The following is a 27106-nucleotide window of genomic DNA, read 5'->3' on the forward strand; positions in this document are numbered from 1 at the left end:
TCTACCCATCTCTGTGGGACACATGAAGAAGTAGGCTGGCTTTAAGCCTGGAAACGGCCTAACACATACCATTCCGGGCAGGAGTTAAGGCTACATCTACTAACTGACAAAGCTGTTGTAGTGATGGAAGGCCTTGGTTCAACTCTGCCCTAGAAGGTGCAGCACCAAAATGGGGCAAACTCCCTGAGGCCATTTCGGCTCTGAAAAAGGCCACAGTTACAAACCAAATTGGACCCGCCAGACTTTCAAAACAACATTATCCACAGATGTGTTTGGCTGTGAGGAAAGCGAGCAAGATCTGAGGAACCAAATCCTTAAAAAACAAAACAAGTAATCATGTAGTTTGGCCCTCTGCAAATGTTTTAGCTGCTGTCTGTAATGGGTGCTGCAAAATCGGTCGTTTGAGAGTCGCTTCTGTCGCTTTGCGGTACTTGGGAAAAAGCAGAGGTTTTCAATAAGTAACTTCTACGTGGAAAAGCAACAGGACACTTACTTACTAGTCAAAATGATTAATAGTCATGATGCACACTTATTCTCTATGCCTATTCCATTAGGAGCTGTGGAACACAGGCAGGATAGGATGCTGCTACAGTTGGTCTTGCTTGTGGGCTTCCTAGAGGCACCTAGTTAGCCGCTGTGTGAACAGACCGCTGGACTTGATTGGCCTGGGTCTGATCCAGCAGGGCTTTCCTTATGTTCTTTAATTCTGAAGCACTGCCACATGTACCCTCCAGGTGGTCCCCCCTCCCCATTTCTGGTACAAATCAAAACATGGTTCCAGGACAGTGAAAGTGTGGGATGGGGAGAAGGTTTTCTGGGGAGAAGTGACAGTCAGGGAAAGAGTTGAGCACTCCGGTGCAAATGGTTTTGTCCTCAAGACATTTTGCAATGGAGAGACACCTCCCTCCCCCGCCCACAACAGGGATCCCCAACCTTTTTGAGCCTGTGGTTATCTTCAGCATTCTGACATAGTAGGATGGCACAGCCACAAACTGGCTGCCGCAAGAGGCAGAGCCAGCCACAAAACGGCTGCCACAGCTTAGCTTCACGGAAGGTTTTTGTGTTATGGTGGCAGCTGCTGCCAAAGCAATCTTTCAAAAAAATCTGCATAGCCTATTCAACCCCCAATGGCCGATTGGAAGCCTTGCTGGGCAATAGCCCCATCTGGCCCTCTTTGCTTTCTAAAAACACTTGGTGGGTGTCAGGAAAGGTGCCAGTGGGTGCTGTGGCACCCATAGGCACCACATTGGGACCCCTGTCCTAGGAATTCCTGCAACGAGTGGACACCCTCAAACACACTCTTTGAGGTTGCGCATTTTACAGAGATGAGCAGCAGTGGTAAACAGGTCTTCTTGCAAGAGAGCTCAGCTGCCTTTGTCCCACTTTATCCCTTTAGAAGCCCCACAAAACCATCTGAAAAACCCCAGCCCTGGAGGGGCATGGAGAGGATCTCCCCACAGGCCTTCCCAACTTGTCCCCATCCTCACCTCTCCAGGTACGCTCCAGGTGATCCGTGGTTCTGGGTGGCCCAAAGCAGAGCAAGTCAACATCACCTTCTGGCCGAAACTGTGGTAATGGCTTGTCGACTGCAGCTGCTCCAGCTCCGGCTTCCCTGTTTCAGGGAACAAGTCAGGAAATTGCCACGAGAACCACAGGTGTTCTGCACTGAGAACAGAAGCCAGGGGCTGCGGTTTGGTGGCAGAAGACCAGCTTTGCATGCAATCCCCAGCATGTCTCGTTAAGACAGGATCTCAGGATGTAGACAAGACCCTTTTCCCGCGGGGAAGGCAGAGAGGTTGAAATCTTGGGTCAGGGTTGCAGAGGCAGGAGTCAAGCTCCCGCTCTGCCATGGAACAGAGAACTCCAGAAGGAGAAAGAGAATGGCTCCTCCTTACTTGTGAGCATTTCCTCCTCCAGGCAAGAGTAAAAGGGGCCACACACTTGTGCAATCTCACCATTTAAAGACCTTGACAAACACGCTCTATGTGATTCCCTGCCGTCAAGTCATATCTGACTTATGGCAACCCTTGGTGGGGTTTTCAAGGCAAGAGATGTTCAGAGGTGGTTTGCATAGTTAAATTGTGGAACTCCCTGCCCCAGGATGTGGTGATGGTTGCCAGCTTGGAAGGGTTTAAGAGGGGAGTGGACATGTTCATGGAGGAGAGGGCTATCAATGGCTACTAGTCAAAATGAATACTAGTCATAATGCATACCTATTATCTCCAGGATCAGGGGAGCATGCCTATTATATTAGGTGCTGTGGAACACAGGCAGGATAATGCTGCTGCAGTCATCTTGTTTGTGGGCTTCCTAGAGGCACCTGGTTGGCCACTGTGTGAACAGACTGCTGGACTTGATGGGCCTTGGTCTGATCCAGCATGGCCTTTCTTATGTCCTTTTGCCATTGATTGCCTCTGCATCCCAACCCTGGTATTCCTTGGATGTCTCCCATCCAAATATTTGCCAGGATTGACCCTGCTTAGCTTCTGAGATCTGTTGAGATCAGGCTAGCCTGGGCTATCCAGGTCAGGTCAGTGAGTTCCCTAAGGTTCTGGAAACCTGCAGCGCCTGGAGAATTTCTAAGTGCCAACTAAGTGACTGAATGTGACCGAAGTACTCTAAAGAGCTCCAAGAAGCAATTCTGGCACTCAGAGAACACTCCCCAAATGCCAGAATCACTTCTTGGAGCACAAGTCAAGACTCCTGGAATTAACTCTAGCATTTATAAAATTCTCTATTAAGTGCTAGATTGCGGCAGTCAGAAATCTCCTGTTCGCATGCCCCCTGCAATGTACATTTTCTCTGCATATTTATTTTATTTATACCCTGCTTTCATTTAGTATTTATTTATTTTATTTATATCCTGCCTTCTCCCCCACATGAGTATTCAAAGTGGCTTACATCATTTTCCTCTCCTCCATTTTATCCTCCCAACCACCCTGCAAGGTAGGTTACGCTAAGAGTGTGTGACTGGCCCAAGGTCACCCAGCGATCTTTCATGGCAGGGTCAGGCTTTGTACTTAGGTCTCCCAGATCCTAATCCAACACTCCAACCACACTGCCCCACAGGTGTGGGGGGGCAACCTTTGTTGGACTGCTCATAGGAAGTCTTGTGGAATGGGATGCAACCTAAGAAACCCCGGTGAACGTTCAACAGTGAAATGTGGTCCAATTGGATTTTGCAACCATTTCATTCTGGTTGGCTCTGTCCTAAGCAAAGAGTACGTGGGACAAAGATGACCTGCTTTAAACATAAGATAATAATCAGCTGGAATTCCATAGTTCCCATTGCAATGATGTTAAGGGTTATGTTCAAGTTTCTTTTTTATTTTTTCATGCATGCAGATCTCCAGGATTATGGCTCGCAAGGAGTTACATCAAATCAGATATATTCCCTTGATCCACCACAGTTTACAAATCAATGCTGGAATTATGAAGACGAACAGGAAGAGGAGGAGGGGGAGAGGTGGTGGTGGTGGTTCTGGAAGGCCTGCTGAACTGGTTACCTGAACCTTGACTGGCCTCAACAGGAATGAAGAAGAGTTGGTTTTTATACCCCACTTTTCTCTACCTTTTAAGGAGTCTCAAACCGGATTACAATCACCTTCCCTTTCCCTCGCCACAACAATCACCCTGTGAGGTAGGTGGGGCTGAGAGAGTCCGGAGAGAACTCAGGCTGCATGTGGAGGAGCTGGGAATCAAAACTGGTTCACCAGATTAGAGTCCACTGCTCTTAACCACCACACCCACACTGAATGGTGTCAATAGCAACAGAACAGAAGTAAACAAAGGCTTGTATTGTTACGGGAAAGGTCCCTTTCCCCACCCCACATCCATACCTTCTACAATGACCCGGACCGACTGGTCCCTGTGCAGACCAGGGATGCTGGCCACAGAAGCCTCACAGGTGTACGTGCCTGCCATGCGGTAGGTTAGAGAAGTCAGCGTCAAGGTCCCGCTGTGTCCCACCTCTTCTTTTCCCTGCAGAAGGAACAGAAGTGTGCTGTACTATTCGGGGTGTTTTTTTTTTTTTAAAAAAAACCACTGTAACCTGACTTGAGCACAGCAGCCTCAGAATGTGGCCCTATATATCCCCCTCTCCCCTCCCAGCAGGGAGAAGGGTACCCAGCCAACTCTCCGTAATTTCTTTACACCAGCTCAGATTTCAACATTTTTATAAATGATCTGGATGAGGGTGTGGAGGGTCTACTCATTAAATTTGCAGATGACACCAAATTGGGAGGAGCAGCGAACACACTGGAAGATAGAGATAGAATTCAGTGAGATCTGAACACACTGGAAAAGTGGGCGGATGTGAACAGGATGCAATTCAACAAGGATAAGTGCCGAGTTCTACCTCTGGGTAACAGAAATGAGGGACATGCATATTGGATGCTGTTTACACTTCTGGGCAGCAGAGTGTGTGAACAAGATCTTGGGGTACAGGTGGACCGTAAGTTAAATATGAGCAGCCAGTGTGATGCAGTGACAAAAAAAGCTAATGCAATCCTGGGGTGCATCAACAGAGGCATAACATCCAAATCGCAAGATGTCATAGTCTCACTGTACACTGCATTGGTCAGGCCACACCTGGAGTCTTGTGTGCAGTTCTGGAGGCCCCACTTCAAAAAGGATGCGGACTGAATGGAGTGGGTGCAGAGGAGAGCGCCAAGGACAGGGGCCTGGAGACCAAACCCTATGAGGAAAGGCTGAAGTTGGGCATGTTTAGTCTGGAGAAGAAGAGGTTGAGGGGGGACATGATTGCTCTCTTTAAGTATCTGAAGGGCTGTCACTTAGAGGAGGGCAGGGAGCTGTTCCTGTTGGCAGCAGAGGATAGGACTCGCCATAATGGGTTTCAGTTGCGGGCAGAAAGGTACCGGCTGGATATTAGGGAGATGTTTTTTTCCAGTAAGTGTTTTGGAGCAAGCTGAAGTTATTGTGAGAAAGAGGGGCAGAATCTCCTGAATGCTGAACTCTTTGGGGGATTTTGCAATAATTGCAGTTGGTTTTTTAATGATTTTGGTGTTTTACATTTTTTAAGAACCTGTTGGCCAAGAGGTGGGATCTAAGCGTGTTAAAGAAATGAAAGAGATAACTTTTCGCTCATTTATTCCCTTGGAGAGGGCTGCCATTGTATGTACAATGGTTTAGGGCAGGGGTGTCAAACATAAGGCCCGTGGGCCAGATCCGGCCCTTCTCCGGCCCACAAGCCAGACGAGGGAGCCACCCCCCGCCCTCTACTTTCGATCTGGGCCAGCGAGGCATGGCCCAGCCCAACCAAGTGACATTTATGTCATATGTGGCCTTCGTAACAATTGAGTTCGACATCCCTGGTTTAGGCCTTTGTTATCTGGATATGGAGCCCAGTACAGTTTTCAGTTTGTGGAGTTGCAAATTTAGGATACAATATATGGGGATAAGATTAGGCCAGAATGAGAACAGCTGCATCACAACAATGGGCAGAGAGCAAAGGACATGGATCGCAATGTGCCAAGGATGCTTTGTGGGCTACCGCATTGTAACAGAATGAGGACACTTGGTGAACCTCAGAGTGTTCCAAAAAAGTCTAATACACAGAGGCATGCTTTGACCCCTGAATTACAAGCAATCTAAGCTATACTCTACTGTTGCTCCCAAGAAGGCTGGCTTTTAAAGTAGGCAGCAGTAAGATTTCGCTGCTCTTAGAAGAACCCCCTCCTCCTGTTATCTCTGCATGAGTTACTGATCTGAACATGCTTCCTGGTTGGAAAGGGGCAAGGACTCACGCAGAGACACAACGGGCAGCCTCCTCAGCTGGTAAAGCCTGGTAATATTTGGCTGCAGAGTCTATTTCTGGGGCTGAGGGGGTGTATTTTTACCTGAGGCCATCACATGCCAATGAGGAACAACAGCAACAACAGCAGTGGTTAGACAACTCTGGGGACTGTGAAGATGACACTAAAACCTCCATTTACTACCTGGGTGTACACATGCCCCTAATCTGTTGGTAGTTTTTGTAAGTTGCCTGAAGGCCAATGCAAAAGTGGAGTAAAAAAACAAAAACAAAACCCTTTTAATTACGTATATTAAAAACACCAGCATGAAACTTTGCAAGAGCTGTGGTAATCTAAGGAGACCACCAAGCTAACAATCTGGCTCAGTATGAGTCCGTGTTTCTATACAGCTTTTCTTGGTATCAGGTGTAAAACTTTCTCAGATTTCCCTTGTGCCTGCGGGAGGTGGGGCAAGGAGTGTAACAGGGTGCACTTTTACTAGGAAGTAAGTCCCTTCAAATTCAACAGAACCTTTGTTAGAGCCAGGGGTCCCCGACATGGTGCCTGTGAGCACCATGGCGCCGCTGACTTTCCTGGTGCCTGCCAAGTGATTTTAGAAAGTGGGTGAGGCCAGACGGGGCTTCTGCCCAGCAGGGCTTCTGGTTGGCCGTTGGAAATTTGATCGGCTGTGCCAAGTTTTAAAAATGTGACTGAAGGTAAGCTGCAAGTAAGCAAGAAAACACTTTTAAGTATGCTCATCTTAAAAGGCAGCCTGTTAAACAGAGCTTCTGCCTGAAGATGCTGAAGATTCACTACTAGAGTTATACATAACCTCACTCCCTGACATTTTGTGGTTGGCTCCGCTTCTGCAGCAGCCATTTTGTGTCAGAATCCACCCTGTGTCAGAATCTGAAAGGTGCCCGTGCCCACAGGATCAAAAAGGTTGGGGACCCCTGGTCTGAGAGCACTGGTTGCTGATGAGATTGACAAAAGTAAATAAATGTCCTTGCTGCAAAGCCAGGTGTGTTGAACACAGAAAGTAGCCCCATCTGCCACATCAGCGGAGTCCTGACTCACCTTTCTCCATGACAACATGGGCGTCTGGGAACCACTACCAAAGCAGTTGAGATCAATGCTTCCCCCCAGGGGGACTTTCACAGTTCTGTTAGGGGTTAGGACCAACATATCGATATCTAGAGTGGGGGGGAGGGCGGAGAGAAGAGAAAGAAATTGACTGACTGACAGTACTGGGGCTGAACCCCTAGCTTTCTCGCTTTGGGGAAGACTGCGTCAGGTGTGCTTTTTTCTCTCAGAAGCCCCTGGGGCACTCACAGTTGACATCAATGGTCACCTCCTTCTCCAGATCCACCTCAGGAGGGCTGTCGAAATCAAGTACTTGGCACCGGTATGTTCCGCTGTCATCCTTGGTCACTTGCTGAAGGAACAGGAGTCCGCTAGGGTTGGCCCCCAAGTCTTTAAAATGGTTGTGAGTCTGGATTTGCAGATGAGGTGGAAAGGAAGGTAGCAGAAAAGACGTGTCAGAAACAGCTAACCCAAAATGTTAGCCGGAGTTCCACCTCAGAAACAAATGTATACTCTGGACATTTCGGAGTTCCACCTCCAACCTAGTGTATGCAGAAGGAATCTGTGATCTACAGTGGCACCCCTAGCACGGTGCAATGAAGAAAGCCAAGGACAGGAGAAAAAGAAGAAGAGTTGGTTTTATATGCCAATTTTCTCTACCTTTTAGGGAGAATCAAACTGGCTTTCAATTGCCTTCCCTTCCTCTCCCCACAATAGGAACCTTGTGAGGTAGGTGAGGCTGAGTTTGGAGAGAACTGTGACTAGCCCAAGGTCACCCAGCTGGCTTCATGTGTAGGAGTGGGGAAACCAACCCAGTTTCTCCAGATTAGAGTTGGCCGCTCTTAACCACTATACAATGCCGGCTCTCTTGGTCAGCAACTAGGGGCCCAGAGGCCGATCGTGACCCAAAAGGCAGCAAATGTGACGGGGACACCCTAAAAAACCAATTAATAAAATCTAGCCCTGCAAAAGATGCAACAGGCAAGAGAGAGGAATAGGAATGATGGAGTGGCTGGGGCTTGGATTCACACCTTTGGGGAGGGGCTGTGGCTCAATGGTAGAGCATCTGCTTGGCATGCAGAAGGTCCCAAGTTCAATCCCTTGCATCTCCAGTTAAAAGGACTAGGCGAGTAGGTGATGGGAAAGACCTCTGCCTGAGACCCTGGAGAGCCGGTGCTGGTCTGAGTAGACAATACTGACTTTGATGGACCAAGGGAGGTCTAATTCAGTATAAGGCAGCTTCATGTGTTAATGCGCACACGCACACACACACAGTGCCACCGCTGTTTTCATCACATCTTCTGCCAGATCAAACAGGAAAAGGTTTATCCACTCAGTCCACCCAGCCTCCTCCCCACACGAGCACTAGATTGGGTAAACCAGGTGTCTCCAACGTGCAGCCCGTGGTCTGCTGACACCTGCCCTGGAACCCGCCAAGTTGTTTCGGAAAGTGGGCAGGGCCAAATGGGGCATTTGCCCCAGCAGGTCTTTTGATTGGCTGTCCAGATTTGTAAAAAAGCTGCTTTGGCAGCAGCTGCCACCACAGCACAACGACCTTCCCTGTGTGACTGAAGGTGTGCAGTCAGCCATTTTGTGGCTGGCTCCACCTCCTGTGGCAGCCTTTTTTGTGGCAGCCATGCCCACCATCCTGTGTCAGAATCCTGAAGTGCCCCCGCAGGCTCAAAAAGGTTGGAGACCCCTGGGGTAAACAGCAGCGAGCATTACCTCCATTTTGGAGAAGATATACTCAGGTGGAGGGTTTCCATCTCCTTGGCAAAGCAGCCGCACGTCATCCCCTTCCTTGATTATCTTAGGAGAGTCCAAACTAAACTGAACGTTCTCTGTGAAGTCTGCAAGTGGTGGTGCGGGGGGGGGGGGAGAAGAAGAGAATGAAAGGAGGATCACTGTCTTGTACACATGCAGGCTTCTCTGCCTCAGAGTCAGGCAAGCAGGGTTGGGAAAGACTCACAGTGCAGCGTGAGTTGGAAACTCTCCGACTCGAGGCTGTGACGTTCTCCGCGGGGCATCGCGTAGGTGACCTGGCAGCGGAAGTGTGAGTCTTTGTCAGTCTTGTTCGGGCGCAGGTAGAGTGTGCTGGAGACGGTGTGGAGCCCCGAAGCCTCTTTCACTGTCCGGGACACCACATACAAGTCTGGGGAGAATCAGGGAAGTGTGGGCGACAGGAATGATGCAGAGGGCAAGATTGGGGAGCTATGAAGCAGGAGGGACCTTTCTCAAGAGATAGTGTAGGATAGGGGTCCCCAGCATGGTTCTTGTGGGTGCCATGGTGCCCACCGATTACTTTCCTGGTGCCTACTCAGTATTTTTAGAAAGTGGGTGGGGCCAGGTTGGGCTTTTGACCAGCAAAGCTTCTGATGTGCAGATTTTTAAAAATGTTGCTTTGGCAGCAGCTGCCACCACAACACAATGATCTTTACTGCATGACTGAAGAGAAAATTCCATCGGTGCCCACAGGCTCAAAAAGGTTGGGGACCCCTGGTGTAGGGATTATCTGGCACACACCTTTGAGTTCTTTCAAAATACAGATTGTGTCTCCAACATGATTTATTTCAGGATGTAGCCACTCAGTTTGCCCGTGTGTGTGGTTCCTTCACCCAGGAAGTTCATACTGATCAACCTTAGAGGGTTCTTGCAAAGACTGCAGATGATCGTCAGAGATTTTGTTGTACAAAGATGGGAAAGCACTGAGTTTGAGGCTCACTGATTCTAGATAAGGCCAGTGGTCCTTCTAGTCCAGCATCCGGTCTCACACAGTGGCCAACCAGTTCTTCTGGAGGTCCAACAAGGCACAGAGGTGGAGGCCTTCCCCCTGACGTTGCCTCAGCACTGGTATTCAGAGGTTGACTGCCTCTGAATGTGGGCGTTCCCTTTAGTCACCATGGCGAGTGGCCACCGATAGACCTCTCCTCCATGAATCTGTCTAGTCCCCTTTCAAAGCCTGTGGCCATCACTACATCCTCTGACAGCAAATTCTACATTTTAATCACTCTCTGTGTAAATAGGTATTTCCTTTTCTTAAGTCCTGAATCTGCCTGTCAGTTTCATTGGATGCCCTTGAGCTCTAATATTTTGAGATCCATCAAAATGTTTCCCTGACAAAGAGAAAGAAAAAAATTCAGTATTTGCTTAGGCCAAAACAGACACGACGCTTAGGATTCTTCAGAAGGAGACTCTTTGACGTTTCTCTCTGTGGCTCTGGGGCAGAGGAGGCCTGATCAGAAGCCAGCAGGCTGAAGAATAAAACCCACAGGGAGATTCATCCACAGAATCTGTAGCAACATGATATATAGCATCATTATCTGGTCTGTCCCTTGGCTCAACACACCTTGATTTCTCAAATATCTGAGGACGGTGCCTTTTCACCTCACTCCTTCTAAACCCAGGACACAGTCTGCCTCACCACGCTGGCATGCTTCACACACAGCAAACCGTGGCAAGGAGGGGACGTAATGTTGGATTGTGGGAATTCCAACACAGCCTCAGGGGTGTGTGTGTGTGTGTGTGTGTGTAAACGAAAGATATCCAGGGGCAAGCAGGCACACATCTATATTTGTTGAATGAGAGCCATGTTTCCATATGTGGTGCGACTCCCTTACCTTTCTTGTGTTCTGCAGGGGCTTGCAGAGGGTGGTCATCTTTGTACCAGCGGATGGTTGGCACCGGGTTGGCGTTCCGGCTGGTGCACACTGCGATCTGGGAAAGAAAGGCGCTGAATTACTGCTAAGAATTACCTTGATGTCACCTCCTATCCCCTGCTTTGTTTCTCCCGGGACACCACCTGCCTTTGCTGGATCCATCTCCAACCAAGACCTGTTTCCCTTCCAGCCACCATCTGCCTTTGCCAAAGCAAATCAACTGGAAAAGAGACAGCAGCCAGGGACACTTCCCTCGCCCCTGGATTCAGACCTCAATCAAAGGTTCCTCTGCTTTTCATTGTATCGTAACTGACAGGGACAAAGCCCTTTTAAAAACAGAGGCAAATCCCAATGCTTCTCTGGTTCATCTGCCTTTCCTTCCACCTTTATACAACCCAAGGCAGGTTCTCACCTCGTAAGCGGTCTCTCCAGTCACTGAGAGGGTCCTGGTGCTCCATTTGACCTCTGGGGATTCAGGAGGGTCTGTGGGGAGAAAAGCCGAGGTTAGGCAAGTCTGGTGGCTGGACCAGGTCACCGCAAATTAAAAGGGGTTCATCAAAAGCACATGTGCTCTGCTGCTGTAGAGTCCCCATGGGCAGGTGACTGAACTTTTAGCAGATGGGGTTTTAATCCCTCTGTGGCAAGGGATTCTGGGGTTCTCTGAAAGATGGTAGGGGGTTCCTCAATAAGATGGTCAACAGCGGAGCACAACCTTTACCAGAAGGTATGTTCGCCCATTTGCTCAATCTTTGTCTTTGCAATCCTGCGGGGGGAGCTTACAGTCCAGGAGATGCCATTAGCTCATGCAACTGTGATGTGTAAGAAGAAAGGATTCACTGTTGGCCCCAACATTGTTTTTATGGTCCGCATCTAGCCCAAGGGATGTTTTACGGATATCAGTTTAGGCTGCTGAATGCTGCTTTTTTACTAAATGTCTCTGGCTTGATTTCTTGGCTTGTTCCAGTACTTATAACTCCTACATTGTTGCTTTGATGATTTTATTTTCTTGTTTTTACATCGCATGCTGCCTGGAGCCAATTTCTGGAGGGGCGGAATATACATTTTCTAAATAAATAATAAACAGTCAGGGTTTTTTTGAAAAAAAAAATCTGGGGGTGAAAAATGGTGTGTTTTCCCCTTCTCCAGTATTTTCAGATTAAAGGGAAAACAAGGTAGATTGGGAAAGAGGATTTCAGAAAGTTAGAGAGAAAATAAATAGATAAATAAATAAATAACTTTTTCTAGAAAGAAAGAAGAAAGTTAGAGAGAAGCCCAGGACCCAACGATATGCAAGACAACCTATCCAACTCCATCCTGCCTCAGTATTCAAGAACTAGCTGGGCTGGATCATCTGAGCTAAATTCAAGGGCCAGAAACCACTTCATTGGAAACAGAAAGTGGTGGATGGCAAGGAAGGCATGTAGACAAACACACCGTCTCTCCCTGTCGTTCTCTCTACATTTGGTGTTTACAGTTGCTTGGCCAGGACAGGTGATATTGCCAGACAATATAGTTGAGTCCAACCCAGCTTTTCTCTTTTGCTATGTTTGAGATCATCAACATGCATAGCCAGGGGAAAATGAAGCATGCAAGAGATACAAACACTAGGAACTGGGGCAAGGTTGAACGTGAGAGATGGCGAGAGATAGTCCTCCTCTGCAAAAGAACAAAGAGGCATCTCCAGGTGTTTTGCTGAGGGCGGGGAACTACTTGGTAAGCCAAGGAATGACGTGGTGCTGGGGAAATTTGTTGTGGATTGATGGGGAGAGAGACTGGCGCCACTAGGGATTGTCCAAAGACCTAGAGATGAGCAAGGCAGAGAGTCATCAGGGCAGGGAAGAATTCAGCTGTACCTAACATAGAGGCTGTGACTTTACTGCCTTCTCGCTAACGGGGGAAATGTTTTACTCAATAGGTCCCTTGGCATTGCAAAAGATTAGAAATAAATTCAGAGCACATAGTGATGTTGGGTGTGATGGAGGCCGCCTTAGCTAACTGGGGACAGGCTGGCCTGTATTGGATAATTTCATGATTGGCAGTCTGGTAGCTGTTTTTTTTTTTAATTTAAAATTTATTTAGCTTATATTTATAGCCTTCCTTTCTCACTGAGGTTCAATGTGGATTGCAGAGTAACAAAAGAGAAAAAGAATGTCATCATACAGCATGAAACATCCAATGAAAATGCAATCGGACTGTGTGTTTTATGTGCTGTCAAATGGCTTCCAACTGAAAGAGACCCTAGAAATTAATTTTTCAGAGGGAAGCCACGTTGGTCTACAGTAGGACAGCTAGACTGGAGACCAGGAGCACCTTAGAGACCAACACAAGTGTTGGAGTACAAGTTTTTTTAAAAAAAATTTTTTTAATTTTCCAAGTTGATTCATATTCAATTACAAATATCCATTAGCAAATTATATAACATAACAAATTCTATCTTGTCATTTAACTAACATGTATATCTCTGACGTGCTGCCCCGCGACCTCCCCCCAACGACGGGTCCACCGCGCCCTACAGCCCAGCGGGCATCAGCTTCCCAGGCTTCAGACTTGGAGTTTTGATGTGAGAACGCTTTTCTCACCTTCTTCTCCCGGCATAGGCTGTTTTGGCTGCCGCCTAGCACACCCAACATGCCTCCCTCTCCTCCTCAGCCTCTGCTTCAGCTGCCGCTTTTATGGGCGTCCCTCCCCTGAAATGCCTGCCTCGAGCCCTGCCCTTCGCGGCCGCTGGCTCAATCCTCCTCTGCTCCCGCGGTCGCGCTGCCGCGCACGACAGCCCCAGGCTCTTCGAGGGCGATCACTCCTGCCCCCATCTCCCTTTCTCTCCCCGCTCCCCTCCGACGCCCCCTCCGAGCAGTCTCCAACCGTGCCGGGCTCCCGTCCTCCCGCCGGAACACGGGACCGGGCCTTGGCTGCTGCCGGAGTCTCCGGCCTCGGGGCCCTCGCTGCCTGGGGGGAGCCGTCCCCGCCTCGCCCCCAGGGTCTGCGTCGGCCGCCGCTGGCCGGCACGCCCCCCCCGCGAGGGGGGTTCGGGTCCCGACCCCCTCCCGTCTCTCCCGCCTGCCCCGCCTTCCATTGCGCCGCCACCTCGCCCATTTGCTCTCGCCTCCTCCGCCCTCCGACCCGGTAAGTGGGGTTGGTCCTCCAGGGGTGGGGACTCCCCCGGAGGGTCGGGGGGCGTGGAGCCGCGGCGCAGTCCCGAGGGTCCGTCCCAGGCCGCGGCCTCGGGACAATATCTTTGACTTCCCCCCTCCCCTCCTCTGTCCATTTGTTATCATTGTTACTCTCTTTGTATCTATTGTCTACTTCTTTATAATAAATCACCCATATCTTTATCATGTAAATATAATGAACTATTGTCATCTCTCAGTTATCTCAACAAATCTGAATTAGATCAAAATATATCCCTTAATATCACAGTTGAATTCCTTCATATAATATTTTGTCCATGCCTCCCATTCAAACCCTGAATTGCTTCTGTTTCCCGGATCTTACAACATAAAGTTTCCAAAGTCAAAATAAAAAGCAGAGGTGATAATGGACATCCTTGTCTGGTTCCTTTTTGTATTTCACAACTTTCTGATATTGACTCATTTACTAATATTTTAGCTTTTTGTGTATTATATATCGCATCAATTCCTGTCCGAAACCTTGTCCCAAAATTCATTTTTTCCAACACTTTTTTCATATATCCCCAGGAAACCATATCAAAGGCTTTCTCTGCATCCAAAAAAGCAAAAACTACCGGTACTTTATGTTGATTGTTCTGCTCATGGTATTCAATCGAATCCAATAAGATCCTCAAGTTGTCTTTTATCTGTCGTCCAGGAACAAATCCCGCTTGATCTTCATGAATTAAAGATGTTATAAATTGCTTCAAACGGTTAGATAAGATAGAAGCATATATTTTGTAATCCACATTTAAAAGAGATATTGGTCTGTAATTTGTTACTTTTTCCATGTCTCTTCCAGTCTTATGAATCAACGATATATAGGCATGTGACCATGTCTCTGGAGATAATCTTGTGTCTAAAATTGCATTACATACCTGCAAAAGAGAATTCTTCAAATTCTCCTTAAATGTCCTGTAAAGTAAAGCTGTAATTCCACCTGGACCTGGTGTTTTATCTGTCTTGTTTCATTATTGCATCTTCTATTTCTACCATTGTAATTGATTCATCCAAAAAAATTTGCTGTTCAGAGGATAGTTTGCTGACCTTTACATTGCTCAAATATTTATCCATTTTTTCCCCCGAGATATTGTCTTTTTGATATAGTTTCGTATAAAATAATTCAAATTCTTTCAATATATCTGTTGTTGTGTAAACCGGTCCTTTTGTAGTCTGTATTTTGCTGATTATCTTTTTCTGCATGGAATCTCTTAATTGACTTGCCAAAAATTTGCCCGGTCGATTTGCATGTTCAAAATATCTCTGTTTTGCATATTTCATATTTTTATTCATTTCTTCCATAATCACCAAATTTAGTTGGTGTTTAACTACCTTAGTTTTTGTCTCCATCTGTTTCCTCTGATCTTCGTGTATTTCCAAAGTAAGTTTTTGTGCCAAATTTTGTAATTCCCAGAGTATATCATTTGTTTGTTGCAATTGTTTTTTCTTCCATGCAGTATTCTTCTGAATCATATGTCCTCTTAGCACAGCCTTAAAAGCATCCCATACAATATTCAAATTAGTTTCTCCGTTCAAGTTGATTCAAAAATAGTCCTCAATAATGTCCTGGATTTCTTTCCTTGTTTTTCCATCTCTCAGTAGTCTATCATTAAGTCTCCATCTGAATGCTTGTCTATTATACCACTCAAAAGCAACCGGATTATGATCTGAAAAAGTCCTCAGTATTATTTGCACCTTTCGCAGTTGGGTAAAAACAGATTTGCTCACCCATACCATATCTATTCTGGAGTCTGAATTGTGCCTTGCAGAATAAAAAGTGTACTCTTTAGCTGTAGTATTCATTGTCCTCCAAATGTCCTGTATTTTAAATTCCTCAATTAATTGTGAAAATTGTTTAGACAGGCAGCCTTCTCTTTCCTTCTTTGCCATTGATTTCTTATCTAGTGTGCAGTCTGTAACTCCGTTAAAGTCACCCATCAGCAATATTTGTTCTTCTGCATATTGCAATAAAATATCATATAATTGCTTATAAAATTGTGCTTTCCCCTCATTTGGAGCATATATCTCTGCAATCAAATTTTTTTGTCCACATATTTTGACTCGTACCAATAAAATTCTGCCCTCTTCATCCTTGTATACCAATTCTGGAGCAAACATAGCATGGGCATATATCACTAGTCCTTTGGTTTTTGTTTTAGCTGATGAGATAAAAGATTGCCCCAAATTCTTCCTCTCCAAATATTTTTTATCTTTCTTCGAGATATGTGTTTCTTGAAGACATACTAATGAATATTTTTGTTTTTGTAAAAATTTAAAAATCCGTCCCCTCTTCACTTTCTCATTCAGACCATTGACATTCCATGATATAGCTTTAGCCATTATCAGAGTTTTACTTATATAGTCTTATACTCCGCCCACAGCTCCTTTGGACATGTCCTCATCTTCTTCTTTACTTGAATCATGTTTCTGATCTGGTGTATATCCAACAAGATCTTTCTTGTACTTTCTCAGAAATTTTCCAATGTCTTCTTTTGTGGTAATTGTATACTTCACATCTTTGTAGGTGAATGCTAATCCTTGTGGTAGCAACCACCTATATTTAATTCCACTTTTTCTTAAAGATGTTGCAAATTCTTTGAATATGTTCCTTTTCGCCATCAAGCGTCTTGGTATATCCTTCAAGAGTATCAATGCATTGCCTTCCAACACTTTTGGGTCTTGATAATGCTGTTGCATTATGATATCTTTCATCCTGATATCATAAAAGGATATCATAACATCTCTTGCTTTTGCTCTTTTCATGTTGGGTGGTAAAGGGATCCTATAGATTCTCTTGATGGCATGATCTAATTCTTGTTCTTCAATGTGAAACAATTCAGCCAAAATCTTAACCAGTGATTCTCTGGTGCTACCACAATCCTCAGGTAAATTTCGCAGGCGTAGATTAGTTTCTCTGGCTTTCAAGTCCATCATAGCAAGTTGGTCTTTCATGGATTCTTCCTGCATCTGCAGCTGTTCCAGTTGTTTGTCATGTGTATCCACTTTCTTCTTGACTTCTTTATGGTCTTCCGTCATCTTCTTAACCGAGGCATCCATAGTCTTCATATCAGTTTGCAGTGAGGTAACCTGGGTTTTAGTTTCCTTTACCTCTTTTACTATCTCAGCTAACATCTCAGTTAGTTGGGTCATTTGCTTCTCCTGCTGTTTAGTCATCTGCTCCATTTGCTGCTTGAACATTTGTTCCATCTGTTTAGTAAAGGTGTCAGTCTGTTTGGCCAAAAGTTCTTGCATTTTCTTGTCTTGCTTCTCTGCCATGGCATCAGAAGGTTTTGTTATAGCAGGACTATGAAATGATCCTGAGCGTTGCCGTGGTATAGACTTGAAATCCGGCTATAAATGCCAGTTTTTCAGCAGGCTCCAAACCTTTAAGCCTTGAGAGTTTAGGTATTAGTGTATCTTCCCAACCATTTCGCTGTATTTAAATTTAATTTTGCCCTCCGAATGACTTTTTAATCAAGTTTTAAAAATTGAAATACCATCGAGATGAGGTCGCACTAGGTCGGCTTCTTAGGCAGGAAGTAGGAAGTGCCGTGGACCTTCTGCCGTCTCCTCTCTATGGTGGGTCGGACGTATTTACCGATTGCAGCGGCTGACATACTTCCGGTCCTGTGGCGTCGCTTTGCAGCCTGTTCTTTCTGCCTCGCCTGGTAGTTCTCTCTCTCTTTAACTTGCCACGCAGTTGGAAATCAGCTATTCGGAGGCCATTGCTGAAGGAGGGACATCTTTAACTTCCTCCTTCTCTCTCAAGGATTCTGAATTTGCTATTGGATCTCGGTATGTCAATCCTCAGTCCCGTTGTTTAGTCTATCTTCCAATAGCTTTAATAAGCTTCCTGCTGTTTTAATTCAAAGTCTTTATAAAATCTTATATTTTTGTACTCAAAGTCGGGAGGTCAGGAAGCAGTACTCATATTTTTAAAGTTCTGTTTTTATATATTTTTTAATGTAAACAAAGAGATTCTTATCACTCACTCAGATTTCGGAGGGTGAGGCTTTTGTTCCCTTAATTAGTTGCGTTGATGGTGTTGGGTAAGGGAGAGCGAAGCCTAATTCCGAAAGAAACGTCTGCGACAGTTTAAATCCTCTCGGCCATGGCGGGACAGCATCTGAGCCCCCGGGAGTCTTAAAAAAGCACTCTCGAAGGACTCAGGAGTCAACACCGCTCTTCGCTGGCAGCAGAAGAATTCCTGCCTCCCATTCCACTTTTTAGGAATCGGGCAAGGGACGGGATTGTCCCTATTTTAGACTCGGTCCTTCACTGGGAGCTCCCAGTGAGGCACTTCACTTCGGTCAGCGTCCTTACCGGAAGTTCGGAGTACAAGTTTTTGAGAGCTCCCTTCATCAGATACCAAGGTGCTATCCTAGGTGTTCTCTTAAGGTGCTACTGGACTCGAATCTAGGAATTAATGACATCCAAAACGTTCTATCATTAACAGCCTTGCTCAGATCTTGCAAACTAAAGTGGCTTCCTTTACTGAATTCATACATCTCAACTTTTCCTAGCATTACAGTCTTTTCCACCGAGTTTTCTCATGGACTAGGAATACAAAATTAATTTACCATGCTAGTGACAAATGTGAATAGCAAACTGCCTAAGGCAAAGTATCCTTTGCACAAGGCAGAATGTGGGATTACAAGGTAGAAGAAGAAGAGTTTTTATATGCCAATTTTCTCTACCTTTTAAGGAGAATCAAACTGGCTTACAATCTCCTTCCCTTCCTCTCCCCACAACAGGCACCTTGCGAGGTAGGTGGGGCTGAGAAAGTTCAGAGAGAACTGTGACTAGCCCAAGGTCACCCAGCTGGCTTCATGTGAAGAAGCAGGGAATCAAACCCGGTTGTCCAGCTTAGAGTCCACCGCTCTTAACCACTACACCACGCTGGCTCTCATAAGGCAATGCTGTAAAATACAAGTGATACTTACAATAACCATTTCAGTGAACTACTGACGCTTTTCCTGTATGAACGTGTCCTCCACTGTCCCACTTCACCACCGTTCTAATTTTTGCAGAATAGTGGTACCTTATTTACTCAAAAAGAGGACCCTGAAATATTTGTATTCTTACCACTATCCCAGAAAAGAGGCGGGCGGGGGGGGGGGGGGGACTATCTGAATTCTCTTTCCAAGCCAAAAGAAAAATGTTTATTTTCCTTAACTGCTGCTACTGGTGACGGAAGTGCTACACTTGCTAGATTAAGGAACAACGGCTGCTTGCAACCCTCCAGCTCCTGTCTTCTGAACCTGCCAAGCAGACTTCCTTGCAGGTCAGAAGCTCCTCTGTCAGTATGCTAAAACAGGCATTTCCAGACCAGGACACACACACAGACGAGAGAAGAAGCATCTTAAGGACTGAGCTGTTAGCAACTGTGAGGGCAAGCCTAGCAAATATTTAACGTACCTCTTATCCAGACTCTGCCTTCTCCAATTTCCCCTTAGATCCACTCAGAGAGAAGCCAGCCCACTCATTACACAAGATGAGGTAGCCAGGTCTTGAAATAACATGTAATTGTCAAATATTTTGTTTATTGCCAGCATCCCTTTGGTGGGGGGGGGGGGTTGGATGTTCTGCCCTGGCATTACAATATTCTGGAGCCTCTCTGGGGGTTTTCAAAAGCTGGCAGCAGGCATGTAAAGATCACATAAAGGGGCTTGAGTCACTGGGACAGAGAGCAGATGTTGTTGATGAGACACGTGTCCCAAAGTGGACCATGCTGCAGGGACTAGTGTTTTCTACAGAACCATCAATGGCTGTTCCAGCCAGGGTTCAGCCAGGATCGAACGCACGTCTGTGCGTTCGACCCTGGCTGAACCCTGGCTGGAACAGGGAAGAAAGGAGGCTCAAGCGACCGTGCGTTTTCGCCCAATGTCTGTGGCACTTTACAAAGGAACAGAAGCTAAAGCAAGAGGTGCTGGCCCTGAGGAGCCTACAACTGAGACTTCAGCGGGAAGGGAGAGGAAAGAAAGATGGAGACAAGGGTTGTAGATGCAGCCTTCTATACTTTGGTTTAATTTCTATTCGGGCTGAAAATTGTCAGGCATCGAGGAGGAATTTGAAGGAAGCTAGAGACAACCAAAGGCACCTGGCATCAGCGAGAGAATTTTGTGTGGCAGTTCCACAGAAAGGAAGCTTGCAAGTGTTGACACATTGCTAGGCGAGGGCAGAACGACAGGGAGGGACAAGCCCACGAGGAGCTTTAACAAGAAAAAGGATGAGGAAGGAAGGTAAGCAAAGCCCAAGAGAAAGGATTTAATGAGGGACATCCTATAGCCCAACTGCAGAGTCTCACCATAGACCTTGAGCTGGGCCGTCCCCACACTGTCCCCTGCAGTGCCCGTCGTCACGCGACAGGTAAAAGCTCTCTCGTCGCTTACGTCGGCGGCTTTGATGACCAAACCATAATCATCGTCCATGAAGATGCGATCGGTGTATTCAGTGTTTCCGTCCACCTTCCGGACATCCTGCTCGCTCAAGGCCACACGGCGTTGCTCCCCATTCTTGTCCATCTGTGAGGGTGGTGCAACATTAAGTTACAGAAAGGTTTAACGTTTTTCTTTAAAAAGATTACCTCAGCCATGCCCAGCCCTGTTGACCGTCCCACATACTCACGATAAACCACTCCACCAGATGGTAATCTCCTCCTCCTGTCACAGTGTGCGTGCAAGAAATGGATGCCTCCTCGCCTAGCAACACCTCCACCTCAGGTGGGACTGAAACCTCAACTTCTGCGTGGCACCCTGGAAGATAAAAACAAATAACAAATGAGGGAACTATATGGTGGGTCTAGACAGAAGCTTAGTGTTTTTCTGAAGAAGGAAGGACGAAGGAAGGCCAGGGCCTGATCCAGCTCTCCCTGAGGGCCTGCCAGCAAGCCCCTTTCCTCTCTGAGTGGACAACCTGAGGGCTGCATGGACTCCATCAGGAGCCAGGTTAGGTTCAGGGGCTGCCAGGTGTTGACTCCTCTCCAAAGGGCCATACTGACAGGGAACTGTCCTCTCTCAGATTCAAACCCTGATTGTGTTTGCTTGTGTGAACAGTATCGCCCTCCCCAACATTCACCAAAGGAGTGACAGAACTTCCTGAAACAGCAGCCGCAAAAAATACAAAATACAGTACAAAACACACATTTTTTTCCAGACCTCATGTGTTCTTTGAGTGTCACGGCCTTAAAACCCACAGGTAATTATATCAATAATATAATTACTTTGCATTTATATAGCACACTTGTTTTGGAGGTTTATATGCTGCTTCTCCAGAGACCTGCTGAAGATGCCTAACAGTGGGTGGAGAGCAAAGAAAGACAAAGACAAGTGGTTTGCCTCGAGGCACTTCGGTGTCTTCATGGCTGAGGTAAGATTTGACAAAGAAAAAAAAAAGAATGGCGGGGGGGGGGAAAGGATGGCTTTTCTTGTGTTCAGACTCCTTTTAAACACCTTGAATTCATACATATTAAACTTTGATTTAGACGGAGTCTGTTTTGCAACTGACTTTCCCTCCCATTTCCCTCCCCTTTACGCAACATTTCTGGCTACGGGTCTGAAAGGATTGCCCTCTCACCCCATAGGCCAAGAAAAGCCCTCTCCCACACTTCTGCCTCCTCACACAACCCGGCTCTTTCCACAACACTTTCTGCTCCTCTTGCAAGACATTTTTAACACCCATTTTTCCTGCTGCTGACAATCAAGGTTCAAAGGAACATGTTTCCCCTCCAAATTTTCTAGCTGGGCAAGAGGACCAAGGGACACTCTTCCCCAATTTAGCAAACCCGGCAACTTTAGCAAACTCAGCAACTCGGCTTTGATGACAGTGCAAAATTATTTCATTTTGAACTCTCACTCCTCTGGCAAACCATATTCTTCACTAGCCTTTTCGGAGTAATCTCAAATTCTCAGCTTTGCTATCTGAACAACGTTGGGCATTTTTCTTCAGGCAGTATTTAACTTGGGGGCCTAACGCACTCAGTATATACTACGTTTAAAAAGGCGTGTTTTCCAGGTTAGATCGCACCTCAGACCCCCCATTTCAGCTTGGAAATGCTTTGGAAGAACCAGACATCTGTTTTTCCCCAAACGCCTATACCACGATGTATTTCGTTATGTCGTTTCAAAACTGGCAATCCAAGGGGTGTTCAGTTACATACGCTATTCAGTTCTCCTCCCCTCTTTTTGCAAAACCCAATGAAAAGCCTTTCTCCTCCCATCCCACCTTCCCCCTCCCCTCCCGTTTGCATCCACCAATCATTATTGTTACTTTATTCCCCCCCCCCCACATAAGTGCTTGTGGTCCTACAAAGGAACACGGGAACGTTGGGACATTAAATCAACCATTTTTTATTTGTGCAGGGTCCCAATCAAACATTTCCCTCATATAGAATGTCCTTGAAGTGGATTTTGTAAACGGTTCGTGGGCTTGAGGGGGAAGAAATGCAGAGGAGGGCGAGGGCTAGAAAATTAGCGAAATTGCTGTGAGTGGCAGATGGGGGAGGGGGAAGCAGCAGGAGGCGGAAGGGAGAGAGACTGAGGGATAGAGAGAGTGCCCGCACACACACACACACAAGTCAGGGCTCTCCTGCCGGCACAAAGTTTCTCCCCGCCTGTTTTTCTCTTTCTCCCGCTGCCGGGGTTGAGCGTGCCTCCCTGCTCTCAAAAAAAATTTTTAATGTGCTCGACCCAATGAAAAAATGCAAGATTGTTGGACCAACGCCCGAAAAGATGGCAGCTCTGTGATTAGCGCTGTGCAAGGAATGGCTCATTTGGGGGGGGGGTTTGGGGGGGAATGCCTGCATAGGTTGTGATTAGGGTTTCCCTGCTGTGCAAATGAGGCAATTCTTAATGGCGTACAACGCTCCTTTGGATCAATGATATTGCGCATGCGTGGGGGGAAAAGGGGAGGGGAGGCGGGGAAGCATCAGCGACGTAGACATGATGCAGTGTTCCCCCACGCTCCTCCTCTCAACTTTTCAGACTATTACTTTGGAGGTGCGATATGACGATAAACCGTCTTGGGAGCAGTCTTAACAGGCACGGTGCAATCGGAAATGAAGAATACGCATCCAAAACACACACACTGAGCACGATGATAATATGCTGTAAATTGTTGGTGCGTTAGGCCCCTTGCTATTCTCCCACAGAATTCCGGGTGGCATGCACAGGTTCCCCTCCCCCATTTTACCCTCACAGCAACCCTGTGAGGTAGGCTAGGCTGACAAGAAGGGGAGTAGCCTAAAGTCAACCAATGAGCTTTGTGCCAAACTGGAGGTTTGAATCGTGGTCTCCCTGGGCCTAGTCTAACACCCTAACAACTATACCACATTAGGTCACTGGACCAAATCGATGCCCTACAAATATTAATTTTTATTAATTTATTTAAAACATTTATAGGCAGTAATTCGATCCAAGTACACCACCTCTTTCACAATGGACTACCCAGCATTGTTGCAATCTTCAGTAAAGCTGGCCAGCTGCCTCTATTTACCTTGCCAAAAAAATTAACACATAATCTGCCATGAGGGGGAATTACCCAATTTGGGTAGCTCATTTTTACTGAGCTGTCCAAAGGTCTCCTGCTCTGTTAGGGCAGAACCAAACAAAATGCTAGACTTTGTGAGTCATAGCCCCCAAACCTTTTTTTGTATTGCAAACAGCAGCTGTGCCCACTTCAGATCACTACCATGGCATGGGAGTGTGTGGCTTAAACACTTCCCGCTGTACCACACACATACATATGCACATAGCCAATTTTCCTGACCTGAAATGGACCCCTCTGCCCCACTGTGGGCAAACAAGCACTCTGCAATGGAGCAAACAGAAGCTTCGCAAAGCCCCATCCCCCAATGGCTGCTATTTACAAAGTGAGTGGGGAGGGGCTCTTGGGAGCTCTGAACACATAAGTTGCTGCATCTCATGAAGTTGTACCCTTTGAAGACTCCACCCATCCCCCCAGTTCCTCCGTCTGCCACAGATCCCGTGTCTTTCTTCAAGCCTCAGCTCAAAATCCCCTATAGAAAGCCTTTGTTTCTGTTGTCCACAACATATCCGTCACTCCCCTGGCAAGCATTCCTCTCCTAATGCCACTGCTTTCACTCTCGTCCTCTTCCACCTGTCTAAATTTAGACTGTAAGCACCTCAGGGCAGAGACCTTTTTCCCTTTCTTAGTTTGTGCTGTTCCTCAAGTGCAGATGGCATAATGTTAATCATACATCTAAGTTTTACACTCTGAGAAAGACCATGTGTTTGAGGACAGATACTGGCTCTGTTCAGCCATCAACTCATGCACATTCCCCCCCCCCACACACACACACACAAGTAATTTCTGTTCAGCACCCTTTGCCACAATGTCCTGGTTGCCAAACTACGATTTGTGCTCAACCTCCAAACGAGAAACCCACTTCAAACCATAGTTTCCAGTTCTGCTTTGGAGAAGGAACACCAAGTGGAGTTTGGGTGATCCAAATGTTAGACACGGAAAAGGAAACTATGCACCAGAACGGGAAGAGGGCGCACATGTGCCTATAGTTCTTCTGAATGGAGCCAATGCATGGTAGTGACATGTACACATTTCAGACATGTTCTTTGTGTGTGTCTGGGATTTTGAGAAAGGATTTACTGTGCAGCGAGAGTTTGCATTTTTTTCAAATGGGAATCACCAAGCATCAAACATCAGATGGTTATGTGCCTGGGCCATAGTTAAGGCAATCTTGATTTTTTTAACGCAAGGGAGCACTGGAGGGGAGTGAAATAAAGCAGCTATTTGGCACTGTGTGGGCTGGGAGTGTGAAAGGAGGGGAAATCGTTGATATGAAAGGCCCACAGCGAAGCCGGCCAGCAGCTGCTTGGGATTCCAGGCCGGCGCTTGGGGCTTTGTTCCTGGATAAGCCCCTCAAACAGAGGGAAGGGGGGGGGAGAGAGAGAGAGAGAGAGAGCTTTCATCTCCCAGCCGGGCAGGGGAAAGGAGGGGGAGAATTCTGACAAGGCCAAATGCCCAGAAACTCCTAAACGCCAGGGAACCAGCTGGGAAAGCCAAGGAAGGGGAAGAAGAGGAAAAATTGATTCATGATTGCAGACAGAAAGACAGAAGTATCTTCTTCACAGATATCGAACCAAGACAGATTAAAAAAGAGGGCAAGACGGTTCTCCTGCCTGTCTGGAAAGACTGGAGGCCAGGTGGTGCCAAAGTCAGAGTCAAGAATGAGATTTGCTGAGACAGATTTGCCAGGAAGGAAGAAACCTACTCAGACTGCAGAAGAGGCAGGCAGCAGGCCCAGGGTGGTTGTGGGAGATGAAAGGAAATTTGGCTAGGGGAAATGCAGAACGCCACAGGGCAACAAGCAGACAATGCCATGTTCAACTCGGGAGGAATTATGGGGGAGGCACCATGCTGTATATACACTCCATGCTGTTTCGCCCCAATTGTCTGTGGTTAAACAAGTTCTTGAAATGTCCCCCCAAAAAAACAAAAACTCCTGCAAAACTTGTGTGCCAGAAACGGATAATGGGAGGATCATCTACACCTTTTGTGTATTACTACAGATTATCAGGGGAAATACTCATATATTATTGCCATTTCTACCCTCTCTGCTGCCCAGAATTCTTCTCACAGAAGAGGCCGAAATGGCCACAGCGTGGCCAGGCTAAACCACAGGAGAACCAGTTTGTGTTTCTTTTCCTTCTCTACACACATTCTTAAGGGGGAGCAGATGGAGGACAAATAACATTTCGAGCAACAAACCAGAGATTTTTATGCAGAATGTGTGGTCCACGAGCTTCCCAGAAGCTGGTTAGGGGGTACCAAGGAGAGCAGGGGTCCTCCTGAACAGTGGATTAGCCAGAGAAACTTTGACAGAGGCTTGTTTAACAGGCTGATACCCGCCCCCCAATCCCAAGAACTCATGGCAGGTAATGGCATAGTCCTATCCTAAAGACTGCAGCAAAAATGAACGGGATTCTAGTAGCACCATAAGACTAAGGAGAGTGTATTGCAGTAAACACTTTTTTGGACTTTCCAGTCCACTTTGTCAAGATGCCTCCAGTGAGTTCCCTCCAAAAGCATCTCATAAAATCCACCAAAGCTTCTGCCGGATCAAAATCTTGTATTTAAAGCCAGCACAAGGTTTCTAGTTATTTTTGGTGCCTTGGGGCTTCCCCCTCTAGAATTATTACCACAAAAATGCCAGGTATAACTAAACCCACTCTAGTCTCTCCAGAACTATTTCCGGTGGCTAACAAAAGCCAGTCTATTTCTTTGGAACGTCTCCTTTTCTCTCGCTAAGGACTGAAGACAGGTAACAACAATTTAAAATGCATCCCTCAGATCTGTCCAACACCATGAACAATCGAGTCGCAGTAAAAACCACAAGACTCACTAAAATATCCCCTTAACCCCATCACCAGATTCAGCCATCAGGGAAGGCTAAATAACTCAGTCTTACAGAGTTTATTAAAATTCTGCAAAAGGATAGCCTTCCTGCCATATTCAAAAAGCCCACTCTACAACGAGGGGATAAAATATTCAGCCAGAGAGCTGCTGCCAAAGCAACATTTGAAAAAATCTGCATCGCCAATCAAATCTCCAGTGGCCAATCAGAAGCATTGCTGGGCAAAAGACCCACCTGGCCCCACCCACTTTCTAAAGATGTGTTAAGGGTGCCGGGAAAGATGTTGGCAGGTGCCATGACACCCAAGGGCAACATGTTGGGAAGCCCTGACCTGTACGATGGAACTACCAGTAAACCCCAATCCAACTTCTCCATGGGTACACTTTGGGAGAGGCAGGCCTGCGAGTGTGTAGGCCTCAAGGAATGGCTTTTAAGTTCGCATTAAGAGGGGGGGAAATCAGATAATCTAGGTTTGCCAATCGTGTGTGTGTGTGTGTGTGTGTGTGTGTGTGTGTGTGTGTGTGTGTGAAATTGATGGAGAGCCCCATGTACATACACAGTAGCTGCGTTTTTCTTTCCCCACTATTGGTAGTTCTGGTGAGAGATTACCATCAAACAAACAGCATGGAGATGAAACAGTTTGGGGGAAATAGACACCGCTGCCTCCACAGCTGATATTTAATGTTTTAGAAAAATGTTGGTGGATCCAAGCAACTGGGCCTCGGAGTAGCTTCCTATACTTCTAGTGGTTAAGAACAAGCGGGAGGGGGGGGAGGAAGCGGGAAAAGGAAATGAAAATTTTTCAAAAGATCTCAGAGGGAAATAAAAAGAATGGGAGCAGGAGAGGCAGATTAAAATGTTTTTCCCCCCACCCACCACCATAGGCATTATTCCACTGCAAGTGACTTCGTGATAAAGAACTAGAAATCGCAGCTCAAAACAACCCTGTGGTCAAGTGACGATCAAGGGCCAAACCACACATGTGATACCGGGGATCAGACCTGTAGGTGTGTGTTTTAGCTGCAAAGAATATCCACGGCAGGACCCAAATGAAGC

At 46.6% G+C, this 27106-nt stretch overlaps 1 protein-coding gene across 1 annotated transcript in view; it reads right to left on the bottom strand.

Moving 5' to 3' along the window:
* Positions 1-27106, bottom strand: part of BCAM (basal cell adhesion molecule (Lutheran blood group)) — a 61325-nt gene that overhangs the window by 8926 nt on the left and 25293 nt on the right. The window contains exons 3-12 of the mRNA XM_056847775.1: positions 20287-20414; positions 19967-20183; positions 10905-10975; positions 10454-10550; positions 8806-8988; positions 8534-8686; positions 7086-7226; positions 6831-6946; positions 3840-3981; positions 1488-1612 (exon numbers count right to left, since the gene is read on the bottom strand). Of these exons, the coding sequence (XP_056703753.1) occupies positions 1488-1612; positions 3840-3981; positions 6831-6946; positions 7086-7226; positions 8534-8686; positions 8806-8988; positions 10454-10550; positions 10905-10975; positions 19967-20183; positions 20287-20414 (1373 nt within the window). The remainder of the gene's footprint in view (positions 1-1487; positions 1613-3839; positions 3982-6830; positions 6947-7085; positions 7227-8533; positions 8687-8805; positions 8989-10453; positions 10551-10904; positions 10976-19966; positions 20184-20286; positions 20415-27106) is intronic.

The sequence above is a fragment of the Euleptes europaea genome, chromosome 3 (assembly GCF_029931775.1).
Source record: "Euleptes europaea isolate rEulEur1 chromosome 3, rEulEur1.hap1, whole genome shotgun sequence".
In the NCBI taxonomy this organism is placed as follows: domain Eukaryota; kingdom Metazoa; phylum Chordata; class Lepidosauria; order Squamata; family Sphaerodactylidae; genus Euleptes; species Euleptes europaea.